The sequence below is a fragment of the Lethenteron reissneri genome, chromosome 17, assembly GCF_015708825.2.
Source record: "Lethenteron reissneri isolate LAM-NWPU_2019-01 chromosome 17, ASM1570882v1, whole genome shotgun sequence".
Lineage (NCBI taxonomy): Eukaryota > Metazoa > Chordata > Hyperoartia > Petromyzontiformes > Petromyzontidae > Lethenteron > Lethenteron reissneri.
The window spans coordinates 1,670,495-1,690,625 of NC_083795.1; the positions used below are offsets into that span (position 1 = coordinate 1,670,495).

At 49.3% G+C, this 20,131-nt stretch overlaps 2 protein-coding genes across 6 annotated transcripts in view; one reads left to right on the forward strand and one right to left on the reverse strand.

Annotated features, from left to right (window-relative positions):
- Positions 1-20,131, reverse strand: part of LOC133343304 (dedicator of cytokinesis protein 1-like) — a 316,745-nt gene that overhangs the window by 125,048 nt on the left and 171,566 nt on the right.
- The window catches only part of LOC133343305 (INSYN2B protein-like), a 48,334-nt gene that overhangs the window by 8,199 nt on the left and 20,004 nt on the right, over positions 1-20,131 (forward strand). For 2 of the 5 annotated variants that reach the window (XM_061552783.1, XM_061552785.1), the window contains one exon: positions 19,229-19,300. The exons of 1 other annotated variant lie outside the window; for it this stretch is intronic. In XM_061552783.1, the coding sequence (XP_061408767.1) occupies positions 19,229-19,300 (72 nt within the window). Of the gene's footprint in view, positions 1-1,257; positions 1,309-19,228; positions 19,301-20,131 lie in introns of all 5 variants that reach the window. 2 more of the 5 variants (XR_009755239.1, XM_061552786.1) reach the window with 2 other exon arrangements.

Genomic DNA, 20,131 nt, shown 5'->3' on the forward strand with positions numbered 1-20,131 from the left:
GGACTTAGTGCAAGCCAACAGGACTCGCCATTATAGTCAGTGACATGAGTATGAGGGTCTTGGCGTGGAGCTATGCATTCGCTCATAGGTGCATGTGCAAGCGCACGTGTCCGCGTATATACGTGCCTGTTCAAGCATATCTCTATGCACCAGGCAATGTTTAAACTCTTGATAAACTTGAAATGCGTAAAACGTCAGAGCCTGCGATGTAGCGCGCAACAGTATAAAGAAACTGCCACCCAATCGATCGCCGCAACGCGACGCTCGCAATTATTGTCAGCAAAGTGCAATTTTCTCACAAACGGCAACGTGTCGCCAACGTAGCACGCGCACACACGCACAGAGACGCACCCACGCACACATATACAGCCACAGACTCACACACAGCCACAGGCACACACACAGCCACGGACACACACACAGCCGTGAAAATACGCCCAACCTCTAAGCTCTGAAACGCCCTCATTGAAGCTCAATATGATACAATCTAAGCAATGTGGATTTAACAAAAATAACACCGTCCCTTAATTCCATTCTCCGCTTCCCATATCTTTTTTAAGCAGCCAATCAAATAAAACATTTGAAGGAGTTTTTGATGAGACAAAGCACGGTAATCTTGTAAGCTAATCATCTGCAAGCGCTGCACATGCAAATTCTAACCAGCAGTACAAAGCAGACTGATACGTTGCTGTGAGAGGTCTGTTTCCCTATTGTCGGAAGAGGAAAAAGAGGATTAAATACAATCTGAGTCAATGGAATTTAGGAGAATTTGAGGAATCTTCGTTTTTGCGGAGTAAAAAAAAAGACACTCTCCCCACTCAGAAAGACCCCTGGGAAATGTTCATCGCCCCCCCTGCAGCCCTGACCATACCCCTGATCACCCTTTGCCCAATAGCGGTGGTTCATCCTCCGTCTCTGATGCCACCGCGTCTGGGACCCCCTTACCCTTGCTGCCTGCGCTGATGACTTTGTACCACTTCCGATGTCCAACCTCTAGCCTTCATCGTCTCCTCCACCACATGACTGCCTTCCTAAAAACCTTCGACGCTACCAATACTGCACCGCAGCCGTCACCTCCTCTGTCACAAATCCCCACCTCAGTTTCCTTCTCATCCCTTCTCCCGTCCGTGTCGCCCGCACGTCCCTCCTTTGGCCATTTCCGCGCCAAGCGTCACATTTTAGACGCACGGCGTCCTGGTGCCATCCCTGAGACGCTTTATACATCCAAAACGGAATTTTTATTTTGCATTCCTACAGCGAACACCGAGGCTCTGCGTGGGAGGACCACCGTTGAATCTCAAAAGAGAGGTACGCATTTTACTGGCCATTGAGGGGGGGAGGTGGGGATGGATGGGCTCATAGCCGCCACCGGATGGCGAGCCGAAGGCTAGGAGCACAGCGCCCCCACGGCCAGTGGCGTGTGGAGCGACCGCGTGGCGCGAGCATTAACATCCCAGTCACGGCCCCCTCCCGCTGTCGAGGCCAATAAGTAATCTGACTGCGCGCAAAAAAAAAAGAAAAGCACACAAAATCTTTACATGACACGCACACTAAAAAAAATATCACAACATTAATTTCCTTCTCACGTGAAACGAGCCATTTAATTTATATATATATACACACACTCTCACAGGACATGATAAAGCATTTCAATTTGAGCATAGGGCGATTTTTCATTTATTCCTTTCGTCATTCATTAAATAAATGGATGCCGCACGCCTGAAATTTTGCCACGGCAATGTTGGGGTTGGAAGGTCTCCCCAGACCCAGCTGAGATGTAATAATGCCGGACCACGTGGGTTCACGTAGGCAGCTTAGTGTCCCAGTGGCGAGCTGTGCCAGTGGCTAGCCACTGAGGAAGGTTTGCACCACGTCAAAGGTTACATTCTATGATTGATAAATTACACTGCAGCTAATGCAAAGTGGGCATTCGAGTACCTTGGAGATAACTCGCAAAAGTAGGCTCTCGTGTTCCCGTGTTGTAGCTTACAGTGTGGAATTTTAAAGATATCCACGATGGCATCGCAAAAAATATCATGAGAGTTGTTGTTTATTTACCCAGGTAAGCTTACGCAGAATTCAGCAATTCATTTTTTCATAACATTGAATGCAAGATTTCATGCAAGGGAAATGACAAAACATGTGTGTGTGATGCATTGGTAATGTAGTGGCGAGTACACTGTGCTACAAACCCCAGTGATCCGAGTTCGATTACCGCTCATGGACAATAACAGTGGCAGATATTTAAACCAGTCCTGGACCTCCCCTAGATCGACTCAGGCTTAATCATGTACCTGGTTTGGTGTGTAAACATCAGCACTGGGGAATCAAAGGCGGCCGAACGTCGAGCTGACCACCCCCACCCCTCCATGCGCCATGCAGGCCTTCATAGGTGCTCGCTAACGTCACTTGACCCCACAGCATGTGCAGGCTGCATGGAGGTATCTTTGGCTTGAGTGCGTGGGTGCATGTGTGCATACAGCCATCACAAAGGCAGGCTTGATCAAACTTAATGTGGGGAAGCTCTCTGCATTATTAATCAGTGGTCGCAGCTGGAGTTGATATTATCCATCTTCACAAAGGACTGCCGCAGCTGCTGGCATTAAGGCCTACGATAACAAATCTACACGAGCAACGATGCCTGACACAATGATATCACGAGTTCGAGCATTCAAAACGCCTCAATGAGTTCTCAAGACTCTTAATCGGGAGGGTCCAGCATGGGGTGTTTCACTGCTTCTGGGCCAGGTGGAATCTCCGACGGTGAGAGCACTTGACTCAACTACCAGAGGTTCGTGAGTTAAAATCAGTGGTCGACTCAGGCCACCATTCATTTGGAACACATTGCACGAGTGCCCTCTTCGCCCGAAGAATGTCGAATTATCCACCGCTGGTACGGAGCTCATTTCATCAGCGAAACACTTTGGCTTTGACTCTTTTTACACGAATGAATGTTTCAGCAGGTCCGAGGAAACAGCAGCACCTTTAGAAAAATCCCACACGTGAGCAGATAACACTCAGAACCGACAGCACAGCAACCTACATCCCATAAAGTCTCATTACTCCACACATTACACCCAACCCCAGCCGTACATCACCAGAGTAATGCAAGAACCACCACACTACATTCAGTAGAAACTTTTAAACTGAAGGGATGCATGACCAGATATTAGCGACGTTCAAACATACAGGAGGATATGTTGTGCATACTCAAAATACAAGCAGTTACATGCTGTGAGCGAACAGCCCACGTACAACCTCAGACTTGTGGGAACAAAGTGTCAGGGGAAGGCTAACCAATATTCATTGGAAATAAACGCTTAATAAATGACTTCACTTTAAATGTTTAATTTTTTCAATACACGTTAACCTTTAAACATCAATTGAATGCCCTGAAATACAGGGCTACTTTTTTTTTGTCTGACCTGATTTGCATTCTGCCGAGGTTACGGCTCCCAACATGTTTCAGCGAGGACAATCGAGAAATTGGAAAATCTAAAACAACCTGCGAGCACGAAGCACTCCGCCCGCTGGGAGACGGAGACAATCACAACGTCTCAATGATTGCCGTCTCGGAAATAAAATGCCACTCTACTAAATGCGTGGGTGTCGAGGCAAGCTTTGAGAGAGTTCCCCCCCCCCCCCGCCGCCCCCCCCATGCCGACGAGAAAGGGCTGGGAGGCTAAGAGGACTCATAATGGCCATATCAGAGTCCAGAGTCAACTCCAGGGTTTTATCTGCCCGCAATTAAACAGGGTTGAAAAGTGAGTTCGTGGTCTGAGCACAGTAACGAATGACCGGGGATTGTACCTCGACCCGTTTATTTGGGGTACATGACTCTTGCCTTAGGAATATGGAATTTTCACAACCGGCTCAAGGCCATAAAAGGAGATGAGGAATGCCCCGCGGCGCTCACTTTGATGTAATCAGGATTACTCTCACTCGACGAGTGACGGTAATAGTTTTCCAAAGCGATTAACTTCATGTTGGACCAGCAACCCTGAGTCAGCCTTAGACATTTCCACGTTCCTATAGTGGAGGCAAGTCTCTTGCTTCTGCCATGTATTGGAGGAGTCAATACAGCGATGGGTTCAATCTGCCGATGATTCAGTAGATGGGGCCTGTTTGTGGATTTAATGTATTGGCGTGGCATTTCAAGCGCAATTCCCCTGTATGAATGGGTCTCCTATAGGTAAGCGGCTTGTCCTCCCACAAGCCAAACGTACGTTGTTATTGGAATTTCACGAAAGAAAACCCAATGCAGGATCCTCCTAAAACGTATTGATATTAAGCGAGGCTCTTCTGGATAATTAAAGGGCAGTGTTATTACCTCACAGGGAGCCATGTAGACAAAGATCCACCGTGTCGCCTTAAGAGACTGTTGGCCGTCACGGTACGTGACGCAGGGGTGGGTGGCCAGCACACAACTGGAAAGAATGATCTCCAGCAGTTCCACGAGACATCCCACAACGGGCATTCGTGTAAACGGGCCGCGGGAACCCGTGCGTGTAACTCGGTGTTCCTTAATTACACGGTGCTTTGATTCTGTGATAGAGCCATCAGGAAATAATTGATGAACAATGCCAAAACACATGATGAGTTGAGAAGACGCCTCCCCCCCCCCCCACCACATCTCTGAGCTCACCAACTCTCTCCATCCCACACATCTGCTCAAGTCTCCTTCTCTGTCCTCCCTCACATTTTAATGCCGGCCACCATTTATTTACGAGCGTCTGCCTCACGTGCTATGCGATCAATTCATTAGGGCTTTATTTGTTGGGCGCTTTTTTAATATTCATTTGTCAGGGTGAAAAACACACACACATAGTGAGAAGTGGCATCTCGTTTGCATTTAGTGCTTGCCAATTATAATAATAATGAGGGGACTAACATATAAAGGATGTGTGTATGCATGCACCCACACGCGTACGCGACGGTGCATGCATGATGAAGTGTTACAGTAATTAGCCCAATGCACTACGAACCCAGAGTTCCCAGAGACCATGGTTCAATCGGTGGCTACGATATGTAACGTCTGTGGTAAATGTAAATAAACTTGGCGGCATCCTTCTCTGGGTCAGCTTAGTGTACATTCAAGGACAGGGAGTGCTGGACAATATCGATATTTGAGAAGCAAGTCACCAATAACACCGCCTGCCCTATGGAGCAGATTAAAAGTACTTTTGTATTTTCCTCGCGCGTGTCTAAGTGTGTGTACGAAGATCTCTTAAGGCTATATGGGTGATCTTCATCTTTGTACGTCTGTGGAGAAGTTTCTGTATCTGGGCATTGTGCTAATGACCAACTCTGGTTTGGAAGCAGAGGTCTCACTCCGAATCAGCCAAGCGGCATTATCTTTTCATCCGCTGCGTAACGCTGTGTGGAAGCTACCTGGCCTGTTGCTCCATACGAAGCTCCGGGTCTTCTGGGCCACAGTTATGCTCTCCCTTCTCCATGCTTGTGAAATGTGCAGCCCTTCAATGGAACATCTGTGCCAGTTAGAAACATTCAGGCTTGCTTGCATATGATCCATCCTGGTTTTAACCGGACTGCATCATGTGAGGAGCTCACACATTCTTGAAAGATCTGGATGCAGTCCCATCAACAAGCTCATTTGGCAGGCGAGGCTGCATTGGCTGTGTCATGTAGCCCACATGCCCAGCCACCGCATCGCCAAGCAGCTTCTGTTTAGCTGGATAAAGGAGGCTAAACGAGTGCAGCATGGGCTGGAGAAGAGTGATGCGGTACAGAAAGATGTGGAGCTGACTGGACTTGCCGATGACCAGTAAGAGAGGTGTCAAGATCGGACTCTATTGAGGAGACTCGTGAAGGACGCTACTGGGCAGTTTGAGGCAGTCACCCTTCAACAATAACGGTGGGCAAAGGAGGGACGCTCACAACAACTTGGTGGCGAATGGTGGTTGTTGTTGTTGTATGTCTGCGACGCAAGTTTGATTCCCGCTCTTTGCCAACATCAGTGACGAATATATGAATCGGTCCTGGGCCTCCCCCCCAAGTAAAGCCTTAAATGAGTACCTGGTGCAATGTGTAAATATCAACACTGGGGAGAGAAATGTGGCCAGGAGAGGTGCTGGTCACCCAGCTGATCGTGTGCCGTGTTAGCCTTCATAGGTGCATGTTAACGGCACTTGCTCCAAAACTCTGTTAAGGCTATCCGGGAGGGCCTTTACTCCTTGTACGTCTGCGTGCCTGTATTGCACTCGGTATGAAAGGCTCTGCATTTGAGCTTATTTTTACGAGCTTTTCCCATGACATGGGCAAGAGTAATATTTTAATGGAATTCGTGTTTCAATACATTTTAAAATATGGCTCCGCAAAATTGTAAAGGCTTTGAAGTGTACGGCGTGGAAGTTGTTAAGTTGTAATGCAAGTTAGGGGCACCCCCCCCCCCCCCCTCTATTGCAGTGCGAGCTGACCGTCATCCTCCATAGACACTGCATGCTGCTCATTCATTCCAGTGTATGCAACTGCTACAACATTTCATCATCATGAGATGGTTATTTTTGTGTTGACTCAGCCCGTAAGCCTTCCAGGGTCACTAAAATGAAGTGCTATTTTGCGGGCAGTAAACCGTGAGTTCGTACAGAGACCGGCTCCACCTTAGGAACGGGGAATTTCCACCACCAGCCGGCCAGCCGACGTCAATGACCATCACGCCACGTGCTCGTTTGATCACGGTGACCTTTTTTTGATGAGAGCTCAACTAACTCCGAAGCAAACGTCCGCTGATTGAGAAAGTGAAATGAGCTCAAAACGGCCGTGTTCGCTTCTCAAAACTGAAATTCACAACCACGTCCCTTTGCCGATCAATTTCATCGGTTCTCCTCTGCCCAGCAACAGAGCCGTCCAGTCCCACGGGTCAGGACTCACCAAGCCCCCTCGAAAAGGTCACGCCGATGTACGGAGCACGCCAAGACCTCCTCTTCATTATCTCCGCTGCCATTGAAGCTCCCTCAATTCCAAATCGCGTTCCCAGCGCCACCGCACCCCGCCCGCAGGAGAAAGCTGGAGGGGGGGCCGGCTCGCGGATCGGCAGTTGAGAAGGCACCGGTCGGCCAGCGCGCACGCAAAGTGGCTGGGGGCGTGGTGGTAGTGGTGGCGGTGGTGGTGGCGGTGGTGGTGGCGGAGGTAGTAGTGGTGGCGGCGGTGGTGGCGGTGGTGGCAGCGCCGCCGTTGAAATTAAATCTCGAGAAACTATTCCGTTTGGAACCGACCTGGCGCGGGACTGCTCGCGCGAAACTGTCGTTAGGGAAAATGTGCACGAGCGTTTGTTTGTTGTTGCTTCCACCGAGAGATTGTTTACAAAGTGAAGAAAACTTGTCACCGTTGAACTCATTTATGATGCCAACATATGCTCACCCGTCATTCCTCCCTTCCAGCAACTTACGTCATGAAACGTATCACGGTTCACTTTGAGTGAGCTTGCGTGTGAAACAACTGCCATTCAATATTGTTGCGACTGCCTTCAAAACAATAGTCTTCGTTTTGATTGATAATAAATCGTGAGAAAATAGCAAGTCAATTTAATTGCGAGATAAATTCCGAAATTATTGCAACTAGCTTACATTAAAGTTCAACCCTGAAACGAGTGATAGTCACTGATTTGAGAAAGAATTTTGAAAAGGTTGAGAACAATCACTTTCTCATAATATCACCATGCTACCTGTCCACTCACCACTCGGTTAACGCAGTTGAATGCACAGCCCATAACACAGTTTGAAAATAAAACGCCGAACATTTAAACAAACGAAAATACATGAACATTGAGTGGATAGAACCGTGAGCCTTTAACACATTTTGGAACATTTTCACCTTTACTATGCGCTCCTCTAATTTGACAAGTGTACTATTTTGTCAACAACGTAAAACATATAAAAGCCGCAGGAACGAACGAACAAACGAATCAAACGATACGTAGAGGGGATGCGCAGGCCAAGTCGGAGATTTCCAGCCGGGGCGATTACAGAAGACTCCCAATGCGGAATAATTAACATGTCCGCAGCATTTCTTTACGAGGGGAAGAAAGAAAAAAACCCCGAAAACATTAAAAGAGAAAAAAGACTCCGCACGTAACAACAACGAGGCACCGATGGGGAATAAACAAGAGAAAGGTCAAAGACGTACTGCGATGCATTATTAAACTGATGCAGCAGTGGTGTCGAACGTGAGCCGGGGCAGCGTTCACTTTATTATCGCGCTTTAACAAGCTCGCTGGAATGTCCTCGTCGTCGTCTTCGTGCGTGCTGTCGAGTGTAACTGCAACAATGCCACACGCCGCTAACCAATTAAATAAGGGCCATTTATAACCCAAGCGAAAGCATCTTGCCTTATCGTGCATTTGTAACGCCATTCAACGTAATTAGGCCCAACAGGTTGCGTGCGCTTACTGGTCTGTGTATTTGCGCGAGGGTGCGTGCGTGTGTTTACGCGTGCGTGCGTCTGCGCAACAAGTGGGGACCCTACATCGCAGGCGGAGGAAGAAACGGTGCGCGTGGAACGACGGACGATTCGTCAATGACATCCAAGCCTCACGCTCATGGCGTAGGCAGTGAATTAGGTGCGAGAAGCAATTAATGATTACTCTTCGCAAACGCCATGCACGTGTAGAGGCTCATTTAGGCCAACGGAGTGAACGGGACGCGACGAACAAGACGTACAATATGGGGAACACAATACGAACGAGAGAGTCAAAAACTAAACAAGAACCGAATCCTTGAATCCTATAGACCACAGGACTGTAGAGAACAAAACGCAAAAGAGTTTAACGGCCGAGATACGAACTCGCACCCTTTGCGCTGCGAGTCGTGTTCTGCAAGCAGCACGACCCAAAACAACAGCACCTCCCCCCCACCACCACCACTCCAGTGCTCGCTTCTGCCAAAAGGCACCTTTTGGCAGAGCATTAGATATTACCTAACGGAATCGGACATCGTTAACGAACGTACGGAGAATCAGACGACTGGTGCCCCCTGTCACGATCTACCCCGCCTGGGATGGTGTGCCACGTCCACCACATTTAGAAACATGCATTTAGAGTATTTGGCTGCTATAAATTGATAAGCCACTTCGTTGAGCTATCATTTGCGAAAGCCAAGTTGCTTCTCAAAAAGAGCTACATAGCCCAGTGGGCCTTACCTGGTAAAATAAAAAAATTCAAGTTTAAGAGAGGCTGGCAGAGTCAAGCCGAGTGGCGAGGCCTTTGGCAGAATTCCGACGGCAATCGTTGGTTCCGCCCCCCCCCCCGCCTCCTATAGCTGACACTATCCCAGCCTGCACCATCCCAGCCTGCAGGTTATCCCGAGGAAACCCTTTAAACTCGCCCACAAATCGGCATGAAACCTGGAAGCTCCCACTGTTGCATTTATAGGCGGGGAGGGAACTAACCAATGACACAGAACCACAACGCTTCATCAATGTGTCCGGCACGTGTCAGTTTTACTAAAGAATTCCTAAATTGTCTGCAAATAGGGCCCTGGATGTTCAATGCCCATTCTTGAGGCACCATGATAAGCCCTGGGTCAGCAAAGTCAAAGTCTGTCCATGTTCAATTGAGCATTGGGTGCGCAACTCCACTGGCAGCGGTCAGGCAAGTCGCGGGGAAAAAATAAGTCCACATTCCAATGGCAAAGGCCAGTCTCTGCATGGAATAGCCACTGATTACTTTTCAATAAAGTTACAATTATTGTATTGACTCCCAGAAGAGTGTCGGGCCCAATCAACTCTTCGGGTGGGATTTGAACTCGCGATCTTAGGATCACGAGTGGAGCCCTGGGCCAAATGAATGTGCAGGATCGGGCACGGCTCTGGTTAGGGCCCAAGGATAATAGGATAATAACACGATCAACGAATCGCTGTTTTATGCTTCCACAATGAATCACGTAGCAGGACTTGAGCATAACGGGGGCTGCGGGGAGGGGTAGGCTGCCCACGAGCCCCACAGCCACACACAGCATTGTAGATGAACATGAAAGAGTAATGATAGCACACGGCAAACCGAGGGCGTGAACCTCAATGCGTGCAGTGGTTGTGGTTAATGGGTGCTAATTGATACGTAATTTAAAACAGAGCACAGATGCCAAAGCAATATTCACGTTCTGGCAGCAAGCGGTAATTTGCAAGCAGCGCGGGGTCTGGAGGTTCAATTTGGAAAGCCCCTTTGTGAGCGTGATTGAGACGCTACGGAGTGCATTTGGGTGGGAGGTGAGTGAGTGGAGGGTGGAGAATTGCCTATCGGCTGCATTAATTAAGGCCCTCACAGCACACGCTTGCAAATCCGCCTGCGTTTGCAGCAGGTAACGTGCGTCTGTGGCGCACAACAGGAAAGCATTTGCAGAAATATGTAAACTTTGTAGCTACGGTGGGCTGGACCAAAGTATTTTAAGGACAACAAAGAACATTAAACTGAATGGAAAAACAAATTTAAACCCAGTCAACTTAAATGTCAATCGGCTTAAATGCCTGCATTTTCAGTCGTCAGAGCATCAGATTTTCTGAATCATGTGAGCGCAACCAGCCAATGACAACTGCCTAACCTCAACACAACAAAAGCACAGTAGAATTGCCCCCACTGATTCACGGCTGCCAGATCTTTATCGGTGAGAAAATACATCATTAGGTGGTACGTGAAGTGAAGCGAGCGGTGGCGATGGCAGTCTCGTTTCAACGCTGCCTAAAATGAACGCGGGCATGGTGGTTGCGTGAAGAAATAAGTTGTGCGTCTCACACCCGCCAGTGTGGCCCAGCCTGCGTCTCTTCCAGGGACTGAACTGTCCCCCAAGGGGGAAAGGTGTGGTTCATTTCTAGACTGTTCCATAAATAATTACTGGAGTGGTTTTGAGCAAAGAGGCTCTCGGAGAGCGGCATGGGCCTGAGAGGCAAGTGAGTTCTTAAGCCCCCCACGTGGCCATCCCATCAAGGCAATCCGCCTACACCACTCTCAGCAGAGACGAGTGCTGTGCCCTGCACGAGAAAACCATTTCGCACCGAAACACGTGGGATGTGTGTCCCTTCCCAGTGGCGAGGGCCTAACGCGCCACCTCGAACACAGTGCTGCGACCGCATTGCCAGTGCAAGGGACCCGTGATCTCCTATTACTCAAATTTTTAGAGCACGTAATCGCATTACTATTAACGATTGCAAAAAAAAGTTAATTGCGTTTTTTTCTAGGTAGGTCTTTTTGTTTTAAGAAATAAAAAAATGTATTGAAATAAATAAATAAATATGATGTCCAATGCGTGGGTTAATATGGATGGACAGCAGAAGCCGATGAATATAGATCGGGTTGCGAGGCCCACCGTATTGACAGCACGGTGTTGTTATTTCCTTGGTGAAATCAAACAATTACGTGTTAATTTGAACAGATCAATCATCAAAGTGATCGAGCAGTCACATTTCTCAAACCCATCAACCTTGGCGGTGGTAGTCCGAGTCGACCCTCGCGGCTCACATTTACACTTCACACTTTGCCAATCGAGACTCGAATGCGCTCGCCGCGAAAAGGCACGTGATGTTAACCTCGCCGAGCCAACCCAGCCACCTGGGATACGGCGTAAACACACCGACGTCGAGCGCGCCAAACGCGTCTCTCGCAGGACGCGCATGGAGAAGGAGGTTGCGTTGCCGTTGAGCGTCTGTAACCCAAAGCTACCAAAACAAATCGTGTAAAAACATCAACCATGGGCAAGCGCGGAGAGCCTCGACTCCTCCGTTCCAAGCCGGCGGCGGCAATCGGCGGCGTTCGCCTCGTTAACATTCACGGCACTGGGCGTAGCCATCGAGGGGGCGACTGGCGGCGGGGCCGCGCACACGCGTTGCGTTTATTCACGGCGAAACCTTTTGCGCCCCGTAGCTGGCGCGAGGAATGTTAAAGAGAGCTGGAGGATCGGGTCTGCTGGGACCAGGCGGGTCTGACAATGGAGTTGGATGAGACTGGGCACGAGAAGCCACAAAAACGCGTGAGCTCGGACGGTTTGGAAACTTATTTATCTGGGAAATACCCACTTCGTCTGAAGACTCATTCAGAAAAGTCCTACGGAAGGAATTTCCCGTGCACATGGCACACAGACATCACCATGCAGCGGCCCACATCAACATAACTTTGCAGATCACTGCAATATTGAACGCAAGTGCCATTCCACATTGCTCCCCATCCATACGGCATCCACCCAGCGTGAGTTGGACCAGCTCAAGCATAGCGCATTCCTTTAATAGCGCCGGCCAACCACTGAGCGATAATAGCTAGCCAACCGGAGCATGTCTTACTGTCAAAGTGTCATTACTGGGTTCCACATTATTAAGCTTACTATACCACAGAAATTGAGATTTTGGTAGCATGCATACATTTTTTTTCATAATGTATGTATTTATTACACATAGGAGTTGATTTATATCATCACCTTCTGATGCACGTAGAACATTAGGGTGCACATTGCCGGTTGCCAGAAGCATGTTTCTCTGCTGCACAGCAGCACAAGCAGGGCGACTCACGATGCATGGCAACAGAGTGGGCTACAAATAAAACAGAGCCCAGCCCATTGTAACATAGGGTGAGTGATTAAAAGCAATGGTTGTGGCGTAGGCGATATGTTCAGAGATGATAGTAATATGATCGCCTGCCCACGGAACTGCCAATCATGACACTTCGTCAGGTTGCAAATGAAGCCAACCCTGACTCAAGAGGATGGGGTTTCTTGAAAAATCAGCTTCTAGGATGAAAAACTTGTCTTAGAAACATCTGCAGCACATCGTATGAGGCTACTGACAATAATCAACCTTACACAACGCCCTCCAGTGCCTCCTGACCAAACCACTAATCGTTTACGAGATAATCCTCCCGTTTTCAAGATCACTCCCCTCCCCCCTCTGCCCGTCTCTCTGACCTCACCCTTCTCTATTTGCCTCTCTGCGACGCCCTCCGCCCCAACAAGCAAGTCTCTCTGTTGACCCCGCCAGTCGGACACCACTCAATTGGAGGTCACTCCTTTTCCTCTGCTGTCCAACTTGGTCTGGGGCTTCCTTCCCCGCAGGTCGCCTGCACCGATGGGGTCCCTAACCCTGTTCAACTCCAGACTAAAGGCCTTCCAAGTTCAAGTAAACGATGGCAGGTCAACTCAATCCAACGTCCCTCTGCTGATGAAAAATTGGCACGTCAATAGCGAGTGGGTGTCCCGTAGGGATTGTGTCCCCAATCGCAGGCATTCCAAAAATTAATCTCCAATGTTCGCAGGCCGACAGCGGTGATCATCGACACCTTAAAACCAATCCTCGTCCAAGCGGGGCGACACCGCTGCCATCAACTCTTAGCAGGTGGGGAACTTCCTACCAGATACAAATGCAGATTCTGTAAAATCCCAACACTGAGAAGAAGCCCTTTGACGATGCTTGCCAAGGGGACAACATCCATAGGGCTCCTCACACAGCCTCATCAATAAACTTCTTCTGCCTTTAGCCCCACAGATGCAAGCTTCTTTTGGGATAGCTAATAGCTGGCCAGAACAGTTTTTCGCTGCCTCCCTCCCAAACACGCTCCCTTCTGAAAGTTGATTCAAGCAAACCAAAATGCAAACAACAGTGGGGGCCTCTTGCTCTCTCTCTCTCTCTCTCAATTTTTGTGAAGTCGCAAGTGACAGCTTTGGGGTTCCTCCTTCTCACATCTGTGGTCTCTTCCACACCGAGGACAAAGAAGCATTTCTTTTTTTTGCGAGACATCTGCCCTCAGAGTTTTGAACCTAGAACCTCGGCATTGACACACAGTGCCCCCGAACAGCCAACAGGCCTTGAAGCCAAGAAAACTCTGCTTTGCAATTTCATGTTTGATTTTATTTTTCAATAGAAAATTCTCTTAACATCTCAAAGCTGATATGTGTGGGACCTTGTAGCAGAAGGCAATGTTATTATTCATTCTTTTGCGGCGCTTATGAATACTTCATAAGGATGTGATGTATACGTAGGCTTTTGAAAGGCACCAAGGGCAGCGATATTCAAGCAATGCCAGTCAAGCGATGTAATTGGCCAAGCACTGTAACCTGACCTGGGCCAGGGCACGCCTGGTCCCTTGGCATAGGTGGAGCAGAATAATTGGCCACAAATAACCGGAATCAGTTACGACGGCAGAGACCCAGGCCTGGTTGGGGGCACACCTCGAATTCACCACCCTGCAGGTGGGATTGGTGGATCACACAGAGACACCCACATGGGGGACTACGGGTTGTGCTTGAGAAGGCAGTGCAGGAAGTCAGTGCAACTTTGAGTGCTGTTCCCTTGTGCATGTGGGCTTTCTTAAGACACTGTGTTTTCTTCCCACAATGTAATGCAACACTGCTCAATACGAAATAAGCCAAATATCCCAAAGCAACAGCCTCCTCAAAAACATCCTGAGACTCAATTGAGGCTCTCCTGGGCAGGCAACAACCGGTGGAAAAGGCCTTACTACTGGTGGTGCAGCTGGCATCCAATGCAGGTTTGGTAAACCTTTTTTAATTCACGGTTGGATCATGTTTATGAATCTATGTATTTGCTTACTTTCACTTAGGAGTGCAAATAAGTGGCAGCCCATTGATTAGCAAATATTGTATTTTGCAAGGGTAATGGAAGCGCCATGTTATAGCAGCGCAAGCCAGCGTGACAGGAGTGGCGCTTAGAGGTCAGTCACCGAGCAGAAGGCTGGAAGCCAGATGGCGTGCAACTGTAAGGGCAGACCATGGCGGTTGGGTGTCGACTGTGGCATAAGGGGGAAGACCTAAAGCCAGATGGCAGGCGACTGTAAGGGCAAGGCCTCTATGGTTAAGTATCAACTGCATAACAGTTATGGGACCTGCAATAAGGAAGCGATTCTAAGATGCGATGGCATGAACAACGTTGGCAATGTCACGGAGGGCACTGCCTGTGATGCCCTTTTGAACTTGAAGCAAGACAACCTGCTGCTTTTAATTACAAAACAGCATTACACTGGCCTCCTGATTTCTGCAGCAAAGTCAATAATGTTGTAAGCAGGTGTCAATAAATGTGTCGGTTGACACGAAATGCATGACAACGATCATTTTGGGATCACTGCCGCTTTGAAATTAAACGCACAGCTCACAAACAGCGGATGAACCAACGTGGGGTCAGAGGCCAAATGTGAACGCTTGGCGAATCGCGGTTAAACGAATTTGGAAAATCCCTTTGGGTGCAAAAGTAGATGCACGGCATCGCTTCCCGCTTGCAAAATCTACTGGCGAGTAAGCGCCTCCAAGGCAATGGACGAGCGTGTGCATGATCCTGTCCGCACGCGGAACTATCATACCTGCAACCTACCCCACCGTGGATATTGGTTACAATTAGTTGTAAAACATCAAAAAAGATTGCAATAAGATGCTTGTGACAAGATCAATTAATATTCCAATTTACTACGATAATGAGCCAAGAATGTCTGTGTGTCCCGCGCGTGACGTCATTCCACGGCGACCAGCACCCCTCATTAATAATCATGAACAGGTGACGTTCTCCAAATGGACATCCCTCCATTAATATTAATTAGCGGCTGACGTCACTCCACATAGGGGGCCGAGGTGCCTCCTCCCCCCTCCTTGGCGTCAACTGACAACCCTCACTACAAAGGCAGAACCCTCACGTCAGGCGATCTCCACAACGCTATTGAGACATAGAAGTAAAAAGGACGTCATGAAGAACAAGGGATTATAACCGTTAAATGAAATAGGTTTGTGTCACCGCGGCCTTACAAATTGCTCACGAATTGATGCAATGAATATCACGTCGCGGTCTGATTTTCGCTTGCAAGTTTCAGATTTACTGCAATACACCCGTCCTTGGACAGGCAAAAGGCGAGTTAAGAAATAAATGTGACTAACAATCCATGACGAAAATCAAGACAAACCTAAAACAGTTACTATGTTACAAATGCATTCATAAGTGCTGGCCTGAGTTATAACAATGCAACCGCTCTCACCATGAAATGCACAATGAGGCTTCCAGCCACGAACTCAGATATGAATGCAAGACAAACCATTACCAATCCAGACATAAACACAAGTAATTGCTCCCGTATTGCCATTGATGAGGATATATTGTTTAGGGAACAGCGGAACGACATAACTCGAAGTGGCTCCAACGTGCCCGTCAGTAGGCCGGAGCCAAAGGTACACAGTCCATATTGCTGTGGCACATGAACATTTAATGGACGTGTCAGCAAATACCGTCCACGCCTTTTTGGGCCGTGACCATGCATGCGTGCATGCGTGGGTGCGTGCGTGGGTGCGTGGGTGGGTGGGTGCGTGCGTGGGTGCATGGGTGCGTGCATGGGTGCATGGGTGGGTGCGTGCGTGGGTGCGTGGGTGGGTGGGTGGGTGCGTGCGTGGGTGCGTGAGTGGGTGGGTGCTCGTAGTTGGTTAAGTCATCCTCCGCAAAAAAAAATCACGGATCGCGAGTGGGATTGTAACACGACGGTGAAATGTTAACCAGGAAGAAGATGATCGCCATTTCAATTTAATCACAGTCACAACAGTAATGAGGCAATTTGGATTTCAACGAACTCTCACCTCACTTACATTCACAATTACTATATAACCACAACGGCATTTGCAATTGTACAAAAACCTAAATAAAAATAACAGTTACAGCACCTAATAGAATGCGTCCACTTCGATGGGGTTCAAATGTCGAATCGCTGGCCTTGAGGCAGTCGTGGTCTCCATCCGAGAAGCTATTTTAAAATATATTCGTGTTGTACGAATACACGCACATTCAATCGGCCAGAAGAGCACAGGCCGTGCACATTACGCATGGCTGACGTCTGTGTCATACCCATCGCACAGGAGCACCGTGAAGAGATGAGGGGAGAGAAGGCTGGATGGCTCATGGGGATCGTATAAACGTTTCAGCATTGAGATGCCACTGCTGAGGGTCTCGGTTGTGATCCGGGTTATGGCCTCCTGCCCTCAAATGGGTTGATAAGCGTGGCAAGACTGTGGTTTCAGGCACCGCTTACTGTGCAAAACAAACACGGCACATTACATTTGCTTTGTCACTTAAATGGGACATTGTCCAGCTCTGCGCATTCAAATAGAAAAACTAGTTTCGTGAAAAATTTTGGCAAGAACCTTTTTGTCAACCTTGGTTCCATTGCACAGAGTTACCCTTTGTCCCATGACCCTGTGATGACCACCATCAAAGCAACCGGTCGGGTTACCAGAGCCGGTGGTCAGAAATTCCACCCTCTCATCACGCAAGCCAGCATGCAGACAGCAGCGGTACGGCTACCTTCCTCAAAAGCAGCACTCATTCCGTTGACATCAGAGGAACATTCGCTCCCTCCGAGTCGACCCAAGGCTGGGGGATTCGACCTGCCGCCGGCGAGTCGCGAGCTACAATCACGACGCCGCCTGGTCAGCGTCAATCGAGGAGAGATGGGCCGTTAGGCGCTTCGGCGCCCCCGGACGCGCGTGGGATCGAGAGACAAATTGCAAAAGTGCGGCGCCCCAGACGCGGAAAAAGTTATCGGAGTCTCATTCCTGCTAATGAGAGTGTGTGTGCGCGCGCCATAAATAACAGCGCTCACTGGGGCAGTCTTCAGCACCGCAATTAGCGGCGCTAATTGGCCTGTTGGTAGCACTTTTGCTTTCTGAAATTGGTGCTGCCAATGATTACCGTCGATTGGATCGCGAAGCAAAGGAGCGGAAGATTAGGATGGGATGTGTGCGACTGTGAGACTCTCTCGGTGGCAGTGTTATCGTCGTTATTAGCGGGCTGTCGAGCAGCACTCGCCGCTCCCGTGTCCCTCCGTCTGCCACACTCCCTCCCACACAACGCAACTAACCCAATTATGCAGCCAGTCTTAGGTAAACAGCGCTGTTTGCGAGCACATATTCAGGCCAGAAGAGCACACCACGACGAGGGGGGTGAAGTCAGCGCCAAGCGTATCTGGCTGCCTCTATCTCTGGACGGCGCTTGATGTTTTTATTTAACACCGAGTCAAAAAAAGGTGAGGCTCAGGACACAGGTTTAAGTACAACGTGCCACTGACCTGCATGGCTGGGCTACACGTGCAGGTTTCTAGAATCGTACTGCATGAACTACAGCGTGGGCACACAAAACGTGCGTGCAAATACAAAGACCCCAGTGAAGCCTGAACAGACTGTCAGGGCAAGTGCTGTTAAGCGAGCACCTCGGGGTTGGATGGGCAGCACCATGCTCGGCCGCCTTTGTCTCCCCCGTGGCGATGTTTACTCACTGCACCAAGTACTCATTGGAGGCCGAGTCGACCTAGGGGAGGCCCAGGACCAGTTCAGATAATCGTCACTGGTGTTGGCTGTGAGCGGGATTCGAAATCGGGTCGCCGGGTTCGTAGCGCGCCGTAACAGACTGTAGGGGCAAGTGCTGTTAGCGAGCACCTATGAATGCCGCATGGCACACGAGGGGGTGGGTGGCCAGCACCACAGTGCGTGGACACACACAAGCGCAAAGACACACACGCACACACGCTCGCATGCACGCACACGTATTCTCGGGTACCCAGCAATCCGGGCCTTGAGGAGGACATCTGTCTTTTGCCTTCATCGGGAGGCTTCTGGAAGTGCTCACGTTGGCCAAGTGGCTTCTCCGTGATTACAGGCGTGCGTAATTACCACCGGATGCATATTCACTTTTCATTTAAAAGGGGCTTTGTCATTTTTGGAAATAATAAGACTGTGCCAATTTCATTATGTAGTGCATTTGTATTGCGCTGCACATTATTATATGAACGTGCATTAGACTGTGCAAAAGACTGTGTTTATGCATTGGACTGTGTGCGAATGTATACACCGCGTAACCACAGCATGTACACGTGTACTGGCACACATCAGAGGCGCCACTGCCCGAATGGACTCCCGCTTGGCTCTAAAGGACCCTCTGCAGGTGATCCGGGAGGGCAAGGCTGCTGCTGTTGCTAGATAACGTCACTCAGAGTGGGACGGTTGTACGTTCCACACCCAGTCGGGGATCAACTCAACCCATCATCTCTCCATTGAGAAGCAAGCGAGTACCGCCTTGTGGGAAGCTAACAGTGATCATGCCGCATATTAAAACACATGGGTGCTGCCAAGAGAATGTGGAATTTCCGCCGATGGCTCAGAACCCGTTAGCGGAGAGGCGAGCACGCCGACAAGCAGCGCTCCTTTGAGCGTGAAGACGCTTTGACGATCTCTATCTAACTTACCGTCCCGCATGGCAGAGTGGCGTACCGGACCGGGCAGGACACTAACAACTGCGCCACATGTCGCCGCAGCGCCTGCATCATATACAGGTAACGCCAAATTATAGCACGACACGACGCCGCGCGATATCCTTCCCACCCCGCGGCACAGACCGACGGTCGCATTTTCCGCTGACGCTTTCAGAAGTCAAAGTGTCTCGAACTCCAACGAGTGCCGGGCGGCGCTCGAATCTGGCGACCGGAGGATACGTCACATTCTTGTCGTGGGGGTTGGTTGGGGGAGGTGACAGTTTTATGCACAGGATGGCCACCGTTGACCTCTGACAAGTTGGCACGAAGTTTTATTGGCCCTCGCGGAAATGACGATACTCTGAGCCAGTGAGCTTCGGCCGGGATTTGAACTCGCAACTTTCCGATTGCGAGTAGTGTAACCAAACCACAGAGTCATTTCTGATATGGGACAAATCAAGAACTAAGATTAGTAAAAAAAAAAAACCCTATTGTAGTAGAAACCACTCGTCAGGGTTAAGCACAAATTATGGAACTTGGCAGCTTAATGAGTAACTAGCGAGGCCTTGATAGAGATAACGACACGGGTGCCAAAGATTTTGAGGAAGAAGCACAGGACATCGACTACAGCAGCAGCGGCGGCAGCAAACTGGCACACGTCCCAAAGTCTAGTTATCTGAGATGGGCACACACAGTCGACCGACAAGATTAACTATCGCATGACGACATGTCAAGACACCGCACGAGCAACACCGCCCGCACTCAAGCTCGTCGATTTAAACCGCACGACATCATTTCACATTATCAGATAATGAACTGGCTGGGGTGCGATAAAATGACTTCCACTTTTTGGGAAGTCCAGACTGGCCTGCCCTTGTCCTACGGCAAAACACGAGCGCTCGCCACGAGCTT